Below are 20,689 nucleotides of genomic sequence, written 5' to 3'. Positions count from 1 at the left end.
TGAAATTAGCCATCTCACTTTTGCATTTCCACACAAAGGAGAAACAGCTGTTCCTATGCTTGATCTCACCAGCAACAGAAGACAAAATATGATTTGTAAGAGCCAGGTCCCAGACTCCAAGAAAGACAACATGTAGACAGGCAAGGAAGAGAATGTGGAATTGATAGGATGGGTATGCCTGTTAGAAGGGGATGAACTCTGTTAAATACTATTCAAAATGCTAGAATCTGTACAAAACTGTAGCAGCCAGCTATTTTCTCTAGTGAAATAGTAAAATATTTCATAGGTGCCACCCCTGTTCCTTTTATTTTCCTTTGTTGGACAGTTCCATTGCTTAGAAGCAATATCTGTATCATGAAGTAATAGTATGTTCCCAACAAAAATAATGTGAGAGGATAAGCTCCTGCTATTTTTCTTATATGACTAGAAGCTACAAATATACAACATTGCTTCAGAGACTTTGGATTCCAGAAATCTTCATCCTTGTATTTAGAAATATAATGTTTAGATCAATTCTTGGTAAGAGCTGGAACTTGTTGGGCCTCACTTCATCCACTTTGGAGGGTGAGAGAAAATCTGATTGACATAGCTGTTCTTCAGAGCTCTGTTTCTTTCATATGTCATGTTTTTGAAGTAGTTAGAAGATTTTTCTTACCATTAGTACAAAGACTTTCTAAACTTCCTTGAGTGTATAATGAGACTGTAAGAATTGTTTTTGACTACATCCTATTTCAAAATCTTGAAAATATTCAAAAAAAGGTGATTTTTTTTTTGATTGAAGCAACCCAATCAACAGCTATGAGCTTGTTCTGTCTGTTCTTAGCTCCACTTTGTTCAGAAACTGCACTGATTTTTTACTTCTGGACAGTAGTATCTTCTATTGTTGGTGTTTTACCCACAGTACCATATATGTGAATGTCATTTCAGCTTCTGTGGGGATTTTGTAGGTATAATGCCTAATGTAGTGGGGTCTTTGCTCACTGAATTTAACTGGAACTGGTGCAAATGCTCCTCAGATTTCTCATCCCTAATGCTTCCTTTTGCTATTGGGAAGTCTCACATATATGTATCCACAATAGAAAGAGACTTAATGGGCTGAACTGCTAGTAGCACTGGATTCTTTAACTTTCTCTGGTACTGTTGCATATTCTTTTAGGAAAGATTTAAAAGCTAGTGGCCAACTGGTGTGTAAAGACAAAGAACAGCAAGGGAAATGCATTCCGCTACAAAGAAAGCGGAGGCTACTTATAATGTGACTCAGAACCTGGACTTTTTTTTCTTCTGCTGGTAAATTGCCTTTGTTGGATCATGATTTGACATCCCTGCCCCACTAGCCCCCCCCCCCCCCCCCCCCCCCCCCCCAAGATACACACAAGATTTTGTTTTTTATATATGAGTGTTTTCTTTTCCAAAAGTCTTCATAATAATTAGAAAATAATGTCTCCTTAATGACATTTTTCCATGCAAAACAATGTTTTAAATTAAAGGAAAAAATGTTTTTGCCCAATACACAAGCAAACATGCAAGAGTTCTATAAAACCCCAAAGTTGGGGGGAAGTAAAAATGCCAGTGGTTTGAGAAAACCACAGCCAGGTTCTTCTGTCCTTACAGAAAGTGTTTTTTCTCATTAGGCTGGCTTGTTAAACTCTGGTATATTCCAAATGTGTGCTTTAACTGTTTGTTTTTATCATGATTTCTTCTTTCAAAGATGACAGTATTTGAATCTAGCAATGTGTTCTCTTAAGATCAACAGTTTAACAAGAATAAAATCTGCCTCTCAGATTCAGCTGCTTGCCTTCCTCCCAAAATGCTTTGTTCTGAAGAAACTGGTGGCAGTGATAAATGTAAGAGAGTTAGAGCTCTGCAGTTATTGTCAGCAAGTTAGCTTTATGGGTCGGGGATCAGACCTTTGATGTCTTATCAAGTTTCTGCGCTGCGTGAATCAGTTGCTTACTTGATTTAAATTATAAAAAGAAATGCTCTGTTGTGATATTGTCTCATACTGTGTCTTCGTCATCTGAGACGCCCTCTGTGTTCTTTAGTTCCCCAGGAAGAGAAGGCAACCAGCCATATGGAGAGTGGCCAGTTGCCTGCTGATCAGGATAGGCATTAAATAGAGTTGCACAGGAACTCAGATGTAGAAATGCCCCATTTAGCAGAGCCTTTCTGTCCCCCCACAAAGAGAGATTGTTCCTTACCAGTCTGTAGCACAACGTTCAGTACTGTTTCACCTTAGGTGTTGAGGGGGGGGGTCCCTCATTTAAAATCATTTAAAAGTAAATCATTTCAAAAGCTAATGGAGTTCTTCATTAGGCTTTTCTCTTGATGTCAAGGAGAAAGATATAAATCATATTAAGTGGGGAAGAGGTGTGATTTTGGGGAGAGAGGGGAGAACTTGTCTAAATAGGAAAGGCATTTGACCAGACATAATTTTCATGCACCTTCTGCCAACTGTACCAAACACTGATCATCAAGATAGCAGATTCTTATGAATTTGTCAACACCCCTCAGTATAATTGCTGCCGGACTGGTGTGGAGAGCTGGCAGCTTCCTGGGTGTGTGGTGGGAAGACAGCAGAGGTAAGCTGGGAAGGGGAACTCCATTTCATGATTGCAAGGAAAAATAGCACTAGAACAGCAATATCTCACCTAGGAAAAGACAGTGTGAGAGAACCTAGAAACTGATTTTCAGGGTTTTGCATGCCCTATGTGCTGTACCAGTGAACAAGGAGGTTTCTGGCTGTTAGGATAGAGATTCAGCCTAATGATTCTTATTTTGACTTATGGAACATTGCGTATCGTTTTATTGTTTTAAGCTACCTCAGACACTTTAAGTGTGTGTGTGGGCATATTCTTTAATCCTAAAATAAAATCCTCAAATATAGAAATGCTGATCTGGCTCAGATTTTATTTGCATTTTAAAATAGCATTTCAACATTTTAGAAGCCAAAATATTTTTCATATGAGCAGCCTTTGAACCAGATGAAAAAGTAAAAGGTGTCTGTTTTCCCAAATCCTAGCTGCGGTTATTACAGACACCAACCAGGCAGATTAGTTGTGTGTGAAGAAACTGGCTAACTGGATGGTTGAGCTAGCCCACTTGTATTCTGAAAGCTGGGTCAGTCCTTGTGAAAAGCTTGAGTAAACTAGAGGATAATTCAATACATAGACAATGCATCCCACTGTTTCTCTGTTTATTTTCTCCCTGTGTGACTTCTGGCAACTGACAAGAAACACTATAAATGACAGCAACTTGCCAAAGAAAAGATTATGAATAACAATACCACAAGAACGAAGGGCATAAAGTTACCAGTGACTTGGGAAAAATGCAGAACACTGGACACATGACACATCAAAAAAATAGTGGGTTGCAATACAGGAAGAATAGGATACCTTCAAATCTGAGACCATTTCCGTTTGAGTTTTGGTATAAATTGGTTGTTTTGTCTCTGGTAATCCAAGGTCTGTTTATGTGTAGGTGTTATGTAACTCTGTTGAACCCCTACACTTTACTGATAATACTCCAAAACCAAAGGCAGTAATGCCACTGGAAACAAGAAACAAAATCTATGTATTTACTGAAGAAACTAAAAGAAAGATCTTTCTGTTTAGTGGTTGCTCAGACATACGAAGGACACCACTTTCCTGATAAGCGTTGTCTTTTTTTCTTTACCACATCTTAAACAGTGCTACTTTCAGTGCTGTACTTAAAACTTAGTCATGCTTTCTATCCCAATCTACATTTCAATTTTCGGGCAATACATACAGCAAACTGATGTGTGGCTGGTCTACCCAAAGTTTGGATACCTTTTAACTTTTTTTTTGATGGTGCAATATGAAAGAAACCAACTGTTTACATTAAACTGGAGTTCAAAATAATTATAATAAAAGTAACAGGAAGATTTTTTGATCTACGAAAAGCCAAGTAAACTATTTTTGGGGAAAAAAAAAAGGTGCAGTCCATTTGTCCTTGCTGTGGTGCCCAGTTATTACTTTTAAATATCTACAGTATTAAATGTGTGGGCTGTTTTAATCTATGGTGAAAACACTAGGCTCACTTAGCAAGAGTGAGTGTTTAAGTGGACTAGGGAAGACTCCCAGTCTTGGAAGTAAATGAATGTAGTCAGATAATGGGTGTTTTAGTGTCACTGACAATATTTATCATGTCTTGAAAATTAAGACCATTAGTTCATTTTTAGCTGTATGGGGTCAATGCCAGTGTTGGTTTTGATGCTTAGACTTTGCAGTGTCTGGCAGGATTCATTTGAAGGGAGTGCTTTGTGTTTCCAAAGGCTGTATTAAAGGAGCATTCAAATGAAACAGTGAAAGGTCCCTCTGAAAGGATAGTTCATCAGGACTGAGAGCTACTCTTGAACCCAAGCCTACTCCTATTGAAATCTGTGTGTTTATCTTACTAGTGATGGAATCAGATCCTCTAATTAAGCTATTCAAGAGAACAGCCCTTCGAGGGGTATGATTGCACTACCTTAAAGTTCCTTTTCAAGACAAAACCAAATGGAGAGGGGAAAAAAATAAAGATTTGCACCTTTCTTTCTTGTAGTGTTTCATCGGTTTTCCTGGTATACTATACTTAGAATGCTTAAACAGCACAGAAAAAAATTGCAGTACCTTCTTCTAAGCCTCTACAGACAAAAGCAATTCAGTTAAATTTGATCAAAACTATAATAAATAGAAGAAAAATCTGCTCATCTGGGACTTTTGAACCCCTTGCAGAGTTCGCTTTCTCTGCCTTTCCCAACCCTTCTCTAAATTGGTTGTGGTTCCCTACTTCCCTACAACCCCAGAATAATTCCTTCAAAGTAGATTAGAAATATTGTTAGTTATAGAGCCACCAAATTCACCTCAGCTCTCTTTCAGTCAGTGAGCCATTGGGAGAGACTTTTTTGTTGAGATTGCAGGTAGGATAAATGGATGTCCATCCCTTCTTCAAAACAGGAAAGAACCTGTGTCACTCTTGAGTTAATTTCAGCAGTCATTCCTAGTTTACATGGATGCAGAACTGAGATGCTTTGCCTTCTTTAGTCATTCATGAGGCAACAGCAGAAAGAAATTATGGATGTGCTGACATTCAGCCCCACCATCCATCCATCAATAAAGCATAGCAGAGCTCACTTAACAAAATACCTGTTAAAGCAATAAACATTAAAAAATTACATGCTAAAGCCAAACATGTCAATCAAAGCACTACCTTGTTTAACAACCATTTTTCTGTGCTGGCTGTAAAAAAAATGATACTGTAGTTTAGCATGTTTTCATATTCAGCAGATGGCAGTGAGTCTCCAAGAGCTCCGCTGCGCTCCAGACACCAGGGAGTAAAGCAAAACACTGTCCTAACAGATAGGTAATTTGGACCTGACTTCTGGCACAGACCCAAGATTGCTTTTCAAAACAACAAATAACAACCCAACAAAAATGTGTGCGCACACACACAAAAAGCAAATCCACCTTCCCACTCAGTGAAATTACATAATCTGATTTATTTATTTGTTTTCCCAACCATCACTGCTACAGCTGGTAAGAGGTATGATATGTTACACACGAAAAATCACATGAAATATAATGAGGCAAGGTGGGGAGGTCTGTGTTCAAGAGTTTAACAGACTTCTTTGCAATAAAATGACATCTCAGTAGACGTTAGGGAAAATTGTCCCTTCTGTGTTCTCTCTGCAGATCCACAAGCAGCTCCTGGACATCTTTGATAAATTTCTTTGATAAGTTTCTGAAACCTAAAGCCCACCTTGGTTTTAACCATCTGGAACCTGAGGTTTTGTATGTTTCTTCCCCTTTGCTTTTCCTTTGGCACTATACTCTGAGTTAATCTCACAGGACTCAAAGGACTTCAGCCATTTACAGGGGAGCTAGTTGAACAGACTCTCCAGTTCATAAAGTGTAAGAAACATTTCTAGTCTATGATGATCCATTTTATCCTAAGTCAGATGAATCTTATCCCCCCCCCCCCCCAATCCAATTTATCTTAATTCCTGAAAATGGGAGTCCGTGCAACTAGTTCCACATTATAAAATCATGACCTTGACTTGCTGTGTAATATTTAGCTGCCTTGGAGAGTGCTGCATTATTGTAACTGAATATATATATATATTCTAATTACTATATAGATATATATATAACAGAGATAAATAAATTTCAAGCAACAAATGTTCAGTTTTAGATAGCCTCACTGAAATCAGTAGTCTGCTCACTTGTCTAGTAATAGAAGATAATGGAAAGTTTCTGTTTTACGTTGAGAACCTTTACTGTTGAGAGTAGACACAGAGATGTTTTGGTGAGGTTCGTTGTTACAAGTGCAAATCTCCTTGCCTAGTATGGTAGAGGAGATGAGCACATTCTAGCTCATCAGAGTTATTCTCTGATAAGGCATGTATGTGATGCCTTTCTGTATAAATTCTTCCATGCAAGCTTAACCTCAGTGGTAATGTCCTGTATGTCCGGACAAAGAAGGTCACAATTTGCTGTAGGCAGCTCTGGGCTTTGTCCTGGGACAGTCATGAAGGATTGCATTGCTTCACTGGGACAGTGCTAGATGAACTAATCTGTTAAAGATACTTTGAGTACAGCAGTTAAACTGAGTTGTCATTTTGAAAGTACCATTTAGTACTCTTCCAAACCACTCAAGGTTAAGGAGAACGTAGGTTTTCCATAGATTTCACAACTAGGATGGAATGCTTTTTCATAACATTGGGATGACAGTAGGATTTGTTCTATAAATGTACCTTCTGCTTTATTCCTTAGCAAAAAAATGATGAAAGAATGTTGAAAAAGTGTGTTTTTTTAATAAAGCGATTAACTGAGGCAATCTAGCTGGTTAAAGTGCTCTCAAAGGCAGACTGTCATATTGTTAGTTAAACATCATTGCCTTTGTCTGAAATACACATGCAAATATCACTTTACTTATTATAGCCTGCATGTGGGGGTAGATATATACAATGGTGTGTGTATACACATACATATATATATATACACATATGTATTACTATTGTCTAACTCATTTTCCCATTGTGGATGATCCCAGAGGGAACAAAATATTCCTAGCTTGGAGGTTTCCACATCTGTCCTTCAGGCAGCTATCAGAAAGAAACAGTGTGGCTACATAAATCACTGCAAATCAGCACATTTTTCAACAGCACAAAGCCCTAAGCACAGAGCCACTTTATAGCATACTGCTCCTTAGTTTGTTTGCAGACCTCCCATGCCAGCAGCAGGCAAGTCAGACCATTCTGTTCAACATCTTACAGTAACCAGATGCGGGATAAAAAAATTGCCTTTCAAAGCTGTAGTCTGCACTAGGCTGTTCCAAGCAAAACAGTGATGACTAGCATCCATCTTTTCTCTTCTACTTGTCTATCAGGACTTTTCAGCCTCAGACCCCCAGCTTGAAATACTCTTCTCCCATGTTTTTTTTTTTTTTTCTTTTTTTTTCCCCCAAGCCAATTTAAACTGCATTTTAGAATCATAGAATCATATTAGGTTGTGAAGCAGTAGTTTTCACTTTTTTGGGGGGGCGAGTCTGTATATCAGTTACAAAGGATTCACAGAATGTAACAGTAAAAAACTGTTGTCAGTTTTTAGGTTAAAATAGGTTTAAGTACCTACTGTCAGTTAGGCACCTACTGGGGATGGATGATCGTTTGGACATGTAGGTATATGTTGACTTTCCAGTCATGCATTGTTTTTCTCGTGGTATACTATATGATCTGTCTAGTGGAGAGTGGTTAATTGCTCTGCCCTGTAGATGGTGGCATCCCAGATCTGTGCATTGGAAATGCAGAAATTTACACGTAACTCATTTTCATCTGAAAACCTTTTTTTTTTTTTTTTTTTTTTTGGCCATAAAGATGACAAGGAGGCAGGATACAGACCAGAGGGAATGAAACCAAATCCCTGCATAAAAGTGGATAATGTAAGGTAAAAAGAAGATACATTTTATGCCATGGTAGTGAATGATTTTATGGACATGTTATCTTGATAAATGGTTTAATAGCTCTGTAAGAATAGGCAACATAATGCCTATTCTTGAGGTCTGGACTGCAGCATGTTGCTTGTGGCTGAATTTAAAATCATCCTGATTTTCCACAGCCCAGATGTGGGACAAATGACAAGAACAAAGCTGGAAGTTAAAGCAGAGCAGAAAACACAGCTGTATAAATAATTTTCTCCAGTATAAGCAAGGTTTCTGGTACCAATAACTTCATAATCTGACAATGCTAGTGTTACCAAACTCCAGTAATGGAAGGATGAAATGACACTGGGACCACTTGTGCTACAGGAGGACCTTATTTCACACGGTATTAAGAGCCTTTGCTGTATGTGACAGTGAAGGAAAATACCAGAATTCCATGGTGCCTGAAAGACACGATTGTAAAAAATATTTTATCCATGCTCATATCTTTCAAGTGGGTACATGCAGCTTATATTGAATTTTGGTTTCATTAACTGAGGTAAGTTTAATCAAGAAGTCTTTTGACATGGTCCTGTTACTGTCCTTTCTTTCACATAGAAATACTGTGTGAGAGTTTAAAACAGTGCCTAGTGTAGAATAGTAGGCCATTTAAAAACTGGATATTATAAAATATAATGCATTGAAAAGACTGAAACAAATTGGAGGCTATAAAAATATTCTGTAATATTAAATATAAAGCAGAAGACAAGTAAATGTCAACTCCACTTAAGGACTCATGCCTATTAGTTGGTAGCATAAGTTCAAATTTGCTGTTGAAAACAATTTCTGAGACTTGACTAGGCTGGTTTCTTCACTGTTAGGGACAGGAACACCTCTCTATTGAAAGTGGTTTGCATTTTAACAGGGTTTAGTCATAACTGTCCATTTTTTGCCACTTGTTCAGAATAATTCCACCTCAGGTCAATCAGCTATTGTTGGCTTTATCTCAGTTGCTACCAGCAAGCAACAAAAATACTGCTTTAAGCTTGTCTTTCTGTGAATCATGTGTTTTTAAAACAACAGATTTGTTTGTTAAATGAACTTAAATATAGAAATAGATGAGCCAGTGTTCAGGGTGAGCAATGTTCAGGTCCGTTGACTCACATTTTGAATTATCTTTCTCTCTAAACTCTCCTACTTTAAGCTAAAGGAATGTATTCACAGTAAAGTACAGCCCTAAGATGTACATCAGTATGATTCCAGTTTCTGTGTTACTAACTCTGCTTGTTTCTGTTTAAACATATAGCAAATCCCATGAGAAATCTCCTAACCCTTGCTTATTTCAGTGTTTTTATTAGCTTTGACATATTTATCTATTCTTTTGGCCACATGTGAGTAAGCAATGCTGGTTTCAACTTGTATCATCATATGCTGCTGTAGTAAAGATGACAATGGAGTATCTTCCAAATGCCAATCACATAATTTTTATTTATTTTTATTTTTATTTTTTTTTTAAGTACAGTTTCTAGGCTCTTTTATATGCTATATCTTTCTTGCAATTGCTTGCTTTTTTGTCCTTCCTGCTCTTAAATCCCTTAGTTACACTAGCTTGGTGGAAATTGTTTAAATGTACAACCCAAATTCTCCACTGAGGTTTGGCTAACCAGCAAACTATTCAAGTGGTTTTGTCTCCTGGGTATGTCTTCATCCTCTGCTTTTCCAGGTTGCTTGAATATCCATGAACCCATAATTTACCCTAATCTCCTCTAAGGCTTTGAAATAATAAAATACTTAAATAAAACCCTTTGGATAAATGCCCTTTAAAATATAGTTTTATCTGTGAACTATCATGCTCTCAGGGGAGTGAATTTTGTTCCTCAGGCAATTAAGGGGATTTTCTGTCAACTGTGTTACTGTGGTTTGTCCACTGTGATCAGGCATACCCATCTTAACTCCTGCATCAACTCGGAACAGGAAGGATGATGAAAGTCTGGAAGAAAAATGGGACAGAATCTAGCCTGTTTCTCTGTATGCATTTTTTTTTCCAAGTCCTGTGTTCAGTTTCCTGATCTACCACATGGTATTTTGTGGGTCATGAAACCTTCCTGTGCATTTGAAAAATAATTCTTTGCCCAACAGGGACACTGCTGAGGATAAATTAGAGATGGCAAAGTGCCTAGCCATTACAGAGATGGAAGGAGTAGTCTTCTAAACAGAGAAATCCTTACTTCACAAAATAGGAAAAGGGAGATTGCTTGACTTACCATCACTAAATCTACCAGGGACATTTGAGGCAGAGCAGGGAGCTGGATTGAGTTTCTGTGCAAGAGGCCCCATGTTGTCTATTTTTTCCTTGACAAATCCTTTTCACAGGCCTGGCTAGGTCTAAACCTAGAGTCCTGCAGATGCTCCAAGGTTGTCCCTTCTGACAGCTTGTCTCACACACGCAAGAGAGAGATGCTTGGAGGGCCTTACCAGGGCCTTTTGCAGCTCATCAGGGCACCTGGCCAGGCCCCGGAGACCAGCATCATGTGGAGATTGTTCAGAGACACAGGACACTGTCTTCACTGTTGCTTGTTTTGCACATAAAGAGAGACAACAGTCTTCCCACTGTGCTCAGCTAATTATAAATTCCTGTCAGCAAAATGGATCTGCAAAATAGCATTGGGGTGGGGGTAGGAGTGGAGACGGACATCTCTTTCCCACTGCTGAAGCTCTAGAGCTAAATTCCAATAAGAAAGATTAGAGATTTCTGTGTAATTTCTAAGTAATTTTCTTTTGAAGCTAATTAATGTTAAAAATGAAGAATTGCTCAAAAGTATCAAGAAAAGGAAGCTTTCATCTTTATGTTACTTTGCCACTAAAATATAAAAAAAATCTGGTCAAATCCCAACCATATGATTATTATTTTAAAGTGATACTTTTGAGATTGTGTCTCCATTTTCAAGCATACTCTCCAGAAAGGCATCTGTATTTCCTCACATTAAGTGCTAGGAAATGCAAACAGACCAAAGTTTAAGTATGAAAATTATGGAGATTTATGACTCTCTTTATACCTTTTTTTAAAAATCTTATTTTGTTTTTAATAAAACTCAGGGAAGCTACATGTAATAACTCTTCTGATTTTCTGAATTTATTACCTTGTACTGCTCTTTGTTGCTCAAATACCACTCTGTCACTTTTTTTTTTTTTTTTTTTAAATCTTCTTCCTAATAAACTTTGTAATCTAAAGTTTAAAATTTTCTGTACCTGCGGTTTATGATGGTGAAACAGCAGCAACGAAAATGTTTTTTCAGCTGGATGAAGACCTTTTCTTAGGTCCATTACCTTGTACCTCATGATGCTTGGGAGAATGATTATCTCCTGGTAGCTATATGCCTTGCATAACTTTGTGCTTATTCAGAAACAGAAAAATGATAGAGAAATTAATCTGAGGTCTCAGTGGTTTCACCACCTTGCTCATTCCAGCCTTTTGGGAGCTTAGAAGATAAAATACTATCACCGGCATGCAGCAAGCAACTGATTAGGTTTTTGGCAGCATGGTTCAGGGTGAGCAGCTCCTTCTCAGAGTACCAAAGATGACACCAGGCTCCATTGGTCATGCTTGTGGTTCAGTGTAGCTTTGTGGCAGAACTAGAAAGGGGTGTGTCTGCTGAAATTCCTAGTATAAATCCCTATATATATATTCCTATACTCACTGTCTTCTAGAGAAGATGAAATTTAATTTCTGAGAATGGGAGAACCTGTGGTGTAATGGGCAGAACTGACAGGATTTGAGTAGCAGGGGTCTTGCAGGGCTCTCTTGTATGAGAGGAGACCATGAACTGCTCTGTGCCAGTCCAAAAAGTACCCACCCCAAATCTGTAGTCCACAGGTTACCCACACTGGCTCAGGGACACCCCTGATTGACTGTGGCCCATGGACAACTTGTGCCCAGACAGGGACATCCTTAAATGACTGAAGCTGTGGATGATCCATGCTAGAGCTGGGACAGTGCTTAAAGGAGCAATAAGAAGTTTTTGCTGCTGGGCAGCAACTTCAATACAATTACGAGTTGAGATGCATCATGCAGCAGATGGCCTGTTTCAGGTTTTGTCTTTGTAGCAGGCCCATGGTGGGGGAAGACATGATTGTGTCTATACAATCTGCATTTCCCTATTCAGTCTTGGCATGTTTTTTTATAAGCAAGCATACACAGAAATAGAAATGTATGTATAAAATGTATCTGAAATTTTTGAATGTATGCGTTTCAGGAATAAATGATCTGTTGCATTTCGTATGGTGCTTCATATCATTCTCATACCTTACTTATTTTCTCTTTAGACCTCTTGCACTGAGGCAATTGGAAATATTACGGGTATATTGATTTAAAAAAATCTTACTTGGATCTTTAGAACAGACTTTTCAGCTTGTTATTGTAGCCTAGTTAATCTGTGGCAAATAAAATAGAGAAGTTTCCATTGCTGTCTCATTTTTCTCTGAAGATTCCACGATACTGTTTTAAGCTTCACAATGGTTGAAGGAAATTCAGAGATTTCCTAATTGCAACAGTGGATTTATTGTATGTTACAGAAAAGTTGCAATCACTACCACTTCATAGCAGGAGCTGAACAACCCCACATATGTTGAATCAACTATTATTTGAATAGACTAAAAAGACAGAGCTTTCTTTTCATTTTTTGGTAATATTTGTATGTGTTCCTTGGGGAAGGGGATCATGAAACAGTTTTCACCTGAGAATAGCGTTCCTACAGCATTAATATATATATATATATTTTTTAGTTTCTAAGAGTGGACCAAGACAAAGACAGAGAATGCAGCCTGGATTGTGCAGGTTCTCCTCAGAAATCCCTTTGTGCATCTGATGGAAGAACATTTTTGTCTCGGTGTGAATTTCAACGAGCAAAATGCAAAGACCCTCAGCTGGAAATTGCATACCGGGGCAACTGTAAAGGTGAGCAAATCAAAGCTTTCCAATAGTTTTCCTTGATCATAATGCAAAGTAATAGACTTAAAATAGCTTTTGAAATTTAATGAATATTGAGAACTAGTAGTGCTATACTTGCAGTGATGTACAGCTGACTGAAAGCGAGTAGGTTGAAGTTTGTCCTGTCAATTCTGTAACAATGTGCTGCATGAAGATGAATCTATCAGCAAAAATATGACTCCCTCACCCATTTACACTTTAAGTGACTATTAAGGAAATTGTATAGTTAGGACCTTATTCCTGAAGAACCATCTCATTGGCAGACTCAGAGTAACTCTCAAGATTGTTGTCTCCTGAGATTTCTTGTCTACTGCAGTTTAGTATTTTGAGTTAGAGTTAGTTGAATTCAGTGTATGTTTCCTAACTGCTATTGTTAACTCAAAAAAAAAATCTAACTTGTTGATGTTGTTTTGGTTTGTTTCAGAATGTAATCCCCCCCAACATAGTTGTAGAATTGTGGGATTTTTTTCTACAAAACTGAAAGTTGTGTAAACCCTCAAATGGTGTAAATCTGAAATTCAGTTAAATCATTTGTAATGCTTAGAGCCCTCACAGGCCATACCTAGCTACATCATCTACTCTTTTACTTCTGAACTCTGAAGAAGCTGTGCAACATGCGACCCTAGTGCTTCAGTTCCAATTCTTTTAAAGTATACACAGGTTAATCTTTTCACTTTAGAGTAGGCTGGTGCTAGAGATTTCAGTTGACATGCTAAGAGAAACATGCCATAATTCCTCACTGAAGTGTTGGGTGATTCCCAACACAATTAACTACTTTTAAAATGTAAGAATAGCAGCACTCATAAAGATTTACTTTCCCTTTCTCTCTGTCCAAAAAGAGCAGGTGGGAGGAGAGAAGGAAACCCCAGGGACCACACAGGTTCAGCCTCTAGGAGGCAATTTTCCACATCATCTTTCTCCATTAGCTCCAGAAAGCCTCTGAAGCATCAGGACTCTTTCAAAGAGACATTCTGTCTCATCTTCTGCCTAGATGAAACACTGTGCTCATTCTTCAGCCCTTTAATAATAAGCCATTGTATTAGCAGATGGATCCATTTACTTATGTGAACAAGGATAACATAATGAAGCTACCTGAGTCAAAGTTTTTGTTACTTTTATGAACAACAGAGAGAATTATTTAAAGCTTTGTTCATTTTGTACATTTAGAGCATTATACACTTATGCAGAAATGAGTTTTCCAAAGTGTTTTTCTTTCTGCTTTTATTTATTTTATTTATTTATTTATTTATTTTATTTAATGTCATCTTCAAGATTTTTTTTCCCCCCCATAGGGATACATTTAATCACCTTACCCAAAATGTATCCAGAAATGCTGACATTTTTTATGCAGTCAACAACTACAATTTGGAGAAGTGCTCATTTGATTTGATTTTTTTTTTTTTTTATTAACATGCAGCATGTCAATATAATTGTAGACTTGGAATTAGACACCTTAGGCAGCTTAAATGTTTCTAATAACAAATTTTAAAGTGTCTTTTTTTTTTTTTTTATTATTATTATTATTATTCCTACTTGTGCCTGCAATCATCAGAAATATTTCAAGCTGTAACAAACAAGTTTTATAGAAGAAAAAGATGATTCACTGGCCTAGCAGCAGTTTCAGTCTTAGCATTACTACTTTTGATAGTCCCATCAAACATTTCCCTACAAGAGCTGAGAAAAGCCTCAGATTAAGACCCCTTTTGAGACAGTTGCTTTTGTGTGGTGACTTTTGTTATTGCAGGTGATGCTTGACCAAAGAGGAAAGAGTTGTTTCAGTAGGGTTAACCAAAAGATGATGGTTCAATTCCAGGGCAACTTTCAAGGTTTCATCATTTGTTTTCATTCTGTGTTGCAATGAAAACAAATTCTTTTGGAAATGTTCATCCGTCCGCCTGAAAAACAACAAAAATAATACGTTAAAACATTGGTTTTGAATGAAGTTTTGAAGTTGTTAATGTTAGCGATGTTAGTGGAAGAAACATGAATGTTTGCCTGTGGAAGTTATGAATGGAGAAAAGAGATGAAGTCATCTTTGGTCCCTGTTATAGGATTCACAACTTTAAATCTTCTCATCCATCATTGATCAGAAAGGGCCATCTTAAGTTTAGATCTGCTTTCTCCTGTCTTCTTTTCAGGTAAAAATCTCTGTTCAGCCCCCAGAAATCTTGTCTGAAAGGGTATGCTTCCAGGGACAATTTAAATTAATCGTAAACTTTGTGACCAGGTTTTTGTGCAGTTCAGTTTATTCACTACAAATCTAAACACCTTCACAATATATGCCCAAAACTTTTTGGAATAATTTTGAGTCCATCATTTCTTTTTTTATATATTGAGAATGTGGATTTCATTTTACATTGATAAAGGAAGTAAGCTTGAACCACAATTAGATTGATGCCTGCTTTCTCCCTACATATATCTTTTTTCTTTTGAAAGCCATATTTGGATTGGCTATCTTTATTCCTCCTCACTAGTTCTCAGCATTTGTCTGATCTATTTGATTTAAATGCTGAAATTACAAAGGGATAGTTTTGTTTAAAGATGTCTTGTTTCCTTTCTCCTTTATACTTCTGAATTCAAGTTTTGTTCACAGCCAAAGTAATCAGCTCATGTAATACTTTGGAATTACAAAGGAAACAATTTTTTAGGGCCCGAATCTTGTAGCTAAATGATAAAAAACAGTGGCAGAACTTTATATGTTTTCTTTTCTTCTACTGCTGTCTTTCTATTTCCAATAGCTGTAGCAGGGACTGAAATAGCTTTAACAAACCTGAAAATGAATAAGCTTTCCCCTCAGTTCTGAAAATGAATTCAACTTTGACAAAACAAGCATCACAAGTGACTGCTTTCATAGTGTATTTCTTCCTTCATTTCTTCATTCCTTCCTTTGTTCCTTCCTTCATTCCTTCATTTGTTCCTTCCTTCCTTCGAAGTCCTCACAAAGTTTTATATTTCTTTTTTTATTCCAATACAAATATATATATATATATATGTAATATATAATATATAATATATATATTTGGATTCCAGGCAGTGATGAAATCTGTTGCTAAACTTGGAAAAGTTAAAATAAGTTATAATCTTGCTAAATTTCCAGTCTGCTTTTGCAGTTTGAAGGGTTCAAGTAATCTTTGTAAACTGTAGATGGACATTCACATTTTTGGATACTTTTCCAAACAAAATCTGAACTCTGAAGTTCTGGAGTTTTGCCACTTAACTTGACAGAGAAGTTTACTGTGCAACAAGATTATGAATCTAATAAATAAATGTATGTTGACAGTTGAGAAATATTATTTGTGTTTGGGGGACTGTTAAAGTATCACCTGTGACTGCGAACCACTCCACACACACAAATGCTTCACAGTAAATCTGTCCCTGCATACCCCAAGAAACAAACCATACAAGAAGTGAGAGAGCAATGTGCTTGCTTTTATACAGTTCAGAAAGACACAGAGGCTATGTCCACACTACTAAATTAAACATTGCCAGGACACAGTATGACTGTCTTCTTTGGTAAACTGGACAAGAGATTCCTGCTGCACTTTGAGCATGGGCCAGCTAGTGTTTTCCACAAGACTTTATCTACAAGGCTTGGGAATTATCATGGGCCAGGGACAGTCCCAGGCAGGCAACATGCACAGAATCACTTTCTTTTAAGGATTTAAGGCAATTCAGCCTGAGAACTAAGCTAGCTGTTTTTACTGGACTGCCCTGGTACATGTCAGGGTAGATCTACTCCTGTGGCTAGCACAACCTTGGGCACGAGTCCTTTAGCACTTAGCCTTTTTCCCTCCACTACTACTGGTGAGGACGGGACTGGAGTGCTCTGGATGTCACACAGGAAGGCTTGGTAAGTTAGAAAGCTGAGCCTTCAATACTCTTTGTCAGAGCATGTGAAAACTACAAGACAAGTTTCTTACTCTTGAAAATAGAACCAATCATGCAGAAGAACCATTTCTGTGAAGAAAAAAAAAAAAAAAAGAAAAAAGAAAAAAAAGGTTCTAACAGTAAAAAGAAAATAACTCCTTTAAGTTATATCCCTGAATGATGCAGCTGCCCATTATGAGCAGAGTTTTGCCTGTAGGATCAGTAGCTACTGTCTTACAGTTAACGGAGATTTTACAAGATTTGGGACATGGCAGAGGTTACCCCAGAAGACTTTGCTTGTGTGGAAGCTGAAGCACAGAAGATATCAACTAAAAACAGCTTTCCCGTCAGAAGTAGGAGACGTATGCTCTGGAGACCCCTTGTAGCCTTTGCAGAAAAATTCATCTCGGATCCTTGAAGAGGAAATCAGTGGGGCCCAGGCGACACACTATTATTGCCTCTATCTCCTATCAGTGTCTGGTGTGTAGGAGAGGTTGTCATGGCATAAAAAATTCCTCAGAGTGGGGATGTGATGGAGGAAGGAGAAGAGTCCAGATTACCTCATCTCCATCAATGTCCAGACAGAGGTTTGTATCATTATGCCTGACCTAGCACTGCTTTTCCTTGGGTTTATCTTTTAAATTGGAAAATAAGGCAAATAAAACTCATAACAAATAGATACTATAAATGTGTTTTGCCTTATGATAATGACAACGCAGAATAATACGTTCATCCTATTTAAGGCATCCTTATGGCATTGATGGACATCAGAAGTTTAAGTTTTGATTTGATTTAAGTTTTGATTTGTTTTCATACTGCTTAGGTATGCTTTACATACTGCTTAGGTATTCATCTTTGTCACCCTTTTCATTCAATATTATTTTGAGGCTGGCTTTCTGGTGACTAACAAATCCCTGAAAGCTTGAGGTTAGACAGTAATGCCCTACAAGCTATGTGCATTTTAGCTGGTGCTCAAACACATACTGTGCTACAGCTAGAGTTTGAGTGTCCTTTTGAGGCTGTGCTTTGGTTAATTCCCATCTTCTTGAAGACAGAAGTACTGCCCAGTTAAGAAAACAGGGGATGTGAAGTAAGGCCTTCCTGAACCCACCTCACCTCAAAGGAGGTTATAACTCAACTCTTCTATACATACCACTTACCATCTTGGAACAAAGCTTTGTGAAACTTCAGAGAACCTTAGAAGAAAATTCATATTGTCTTCTGAAAATTCTCAAGTTTTAGAACATACTGGCTTCAACAAATTTTGCATAAACAGTCTGTGCAGTTCAGACCATCAACAACATACAGGAAGAAATAAATTAACACATCAAATGTTTAGGGACTGACACATATGAAATAAGGCCCTTGAGCCACAGAATGGATAGTACAAACCTGAATGTGCACAGAGGTGTAGTCTTGGTAACTACTGCATGTACTCAAACTTAACTACACGCATAATTAGTGTGTACTTTGCTCAGTGAGGACTTCCTTCTTAATCTGACAAATGTAAGGCTGAATGTGTGTCATAAGTCATGATATGGGACTACCTGAAACAGGGGGTTTGTTTAGGTTTTGTTTTTCATGGAGTATTTTGTATATTCCATTAAAAAAATCTTTTTTTTTTTTTTTTCTTTCCCCTGTGTTTAGAATTACTCTGTAAAATTTAGTCTCATCACTGTAGAATGCCATTGTACAAAAAAAATTCAAATTTTCTATTGTCATGAGAATTTTGCTTTATAGATTAAAAAAAAAAAAAGAGAATGCGTCAATAATTCGTAGACTCTTGTCAGTTTCCTCAATGCTAAAATCAATAGACTTTTTTCTATATATATATATATTTTTTTTTAGCCTCTGTATTCCCAAAACTGAACAAGTTTTTTTACCCGTGAACTTCCAAAAGTGAATTCATATTTTTCCTGCGGCAGTTTTCAAGTAATTTTAGGCTTTTCAAGTGGTTTTCCATGACATTGAATAATGTGTATTAACTTTTAAACCTGAAATTATGATGCTGGGTGGAGTTGAGTGGGACTGAAGGTTTTTTTTTTTTTTTTTTTTTTTTTTTTTTTCAAAAACAAAACAAAACCCTGTGCTTCTTTTCCCAGATTTTTATTTTTATTTATTTACTTATTTTAAATAGCAACAAACTTAGTCCTAGCTAGGTTAGTGGAAGATTTGGGATCAATGGAGTTTTTCAGAGTTTAGGAACTTTGAATAACTCAGTTTCCATTGCACAGCCTTTCACCTACCACCTCAGCAACTTCAGGTCTCCAGTGTACAAATTCTATTAGCTGACTGCATCTTCAAAGCAAGCTCTATCTATAACAGGAATGTCTGGTGGAGAGAACACAGTTTTTCTCTCTCTTGGATCACCAAAAAATGGTGACTAGCTGCCAGCAGCAGGTCAATTGGCAGTTTTGCTGATGGTGTGAGGGTGAATTGGAAGAAGTAGCACTTTAGTTCATCTGGGTAGTTTGAACTTCAAGCATTTAAGTTACTTACATGGATGTGTGCTGAGATTTAGGCAGTTTGTCAGGAGGCAGCTGAAAAGCGTATTCAATGCCTGTGACTGAATTTTAGATGTCTGTGGCATTCTCATTTTGGCTACTGAGAATTTTTTGCCTGAACAGCTAAGCCTCCATCTCCCATGGAAATTTCCCTCTTAGAGTTAGCTGAGGGGAGTTCCTGCTTAAGTTTGCCCTGAAGGGCACTGAAAGATAATGGATGCACAATATCTTTTTTCCTTCTTCTCCTTCTCCCTTCTCCTTTTTTTTTTTTTTTTTTTTTTTCTCTTTTCTCTTCTTATTCTGTAAATAACAGTAATGAAAACTTGTTCCCTTTGTTTTTAAGTGAATGTACCATGCCCACAATTGGGGTATTAGAGACCATTATTCTGAATCTATTCAGTAAGTAGCTCAGTAATAATATTTGGTATTCTCATGTTGTAATCAGTGGAAAAACAAGTTTATATGTACAGTCCTGTCAGTATATTTCAGCCCTAACCTAGACTTATTGAAACATTCCAGCCAAGGAGCTTGGATTTGTTGTCCATAACATTTCTAGATTCTTTACCAATACTTAATAATTCTGTAATGGCTAGAGGTTTGATATAAATTGTTCCTCACTGTAAGGTTGCAACTGCCAATTTGCATCACATTTCCCTACTTCACTGTCATCATGTAGCAGCAACCTGAGTTTTCTGGGAACTGTTGAACTGGCCTGGGGACCCATGTCTGAGTGGCTCATACTCAAAATAGGAACTTATGTAGCTTTACACAGAATGATAATTTCACTTGTGAGTAGCTTGGCATTTATTTTGGCTGGCACACAGGGTATGCATTCAGAGGTAGCCCCAACAAATCTTTGCTGCTTCCTGAGCACCAAGGATAGCTGTCACAGACACCAGCATTATTGGTATTCTATAGCTATGGAGACCCTCTTTCTCCATTGGAAACCCTAGATAGCTTATGTTTAGCTTAACTTATTTATGGTATCTTAAAGAGCCTATCTGTTTAAAAATGCCATTCTTTTATGGGCTACCATAGGCATAACAAAAGGTACTATCTTCATTCTCATGATTCACATAAAGAACTGGAGCACATCAAAATATGAGTGGAATTTCCCATAAAGATGTATTTTACTATTTACTATTTGCTTTACTTAGAAGAGAGAAACACCCAGCATTTCTGTTTTGTTAAAACAGAGCTTTTAGCAATAATGCAAAGTTTCACTCATTTGAATTATTAGTTTGGTGAATGAATTAAAGATATGTTTGAATGTTATGAATTGATATGAATTAAATATCCAAGGACATTTCTGTCCTTGGATAAATATGCAGATATGATATTCCCATTTTGAAGAGAAAGGATTACAGTTGTTTTAAGCTTGTAAATAAATCTCGGTCCCATAACTCACGAATGT

General features: G+C 37.3%; 1 protein-coding gene across 5 annotated transcripts in view; it reads left to right on the top strand.

Moving 5' to 3' along the window:
* Positions 1-20,689, top strand: part of SMOC2 (SPARC related modular calcium binding 2) — a 145,344-nt gene that overhangs the window by 30,804 nt on the left and 93,851 nt on the right. For all 5 annotated transcript variants that reach the window (XM_032183504.1, XM_032183503.1, XM_032183502.1 and 2 more), the window contains exon 2: positions 12,700-12,871. In XM_032183504.1, the coding sequence (XP_032039395.1) occupies positions 12,700-12,871 (172 nt within the window). The remainder of the gene's footprint in view (positions 1-12,699; positions 12,872-20,689) is intronic.

The sequence above is a fragment of the Aythya fuligula genome, chromosome 3 (genome assembly GCF_009819795.1).
Source record: "Aythya fuligula isolate bAytFul2 chromosome 3, bAytFul2.pri, whole genome shotgun sequence".
NCBI classification, from domain to species: domain Eukaryota; kingdom Metazoa; phylum Chordata; class Aves; order Anseriformes; family Anatidae; genus Aythya; species Aythya fuligula.
The sequence above is the reverse complement of the archived record's forward strand: the minus strand, read 5'-3'. Positions and strand labels throughout refer to the sequence as shown.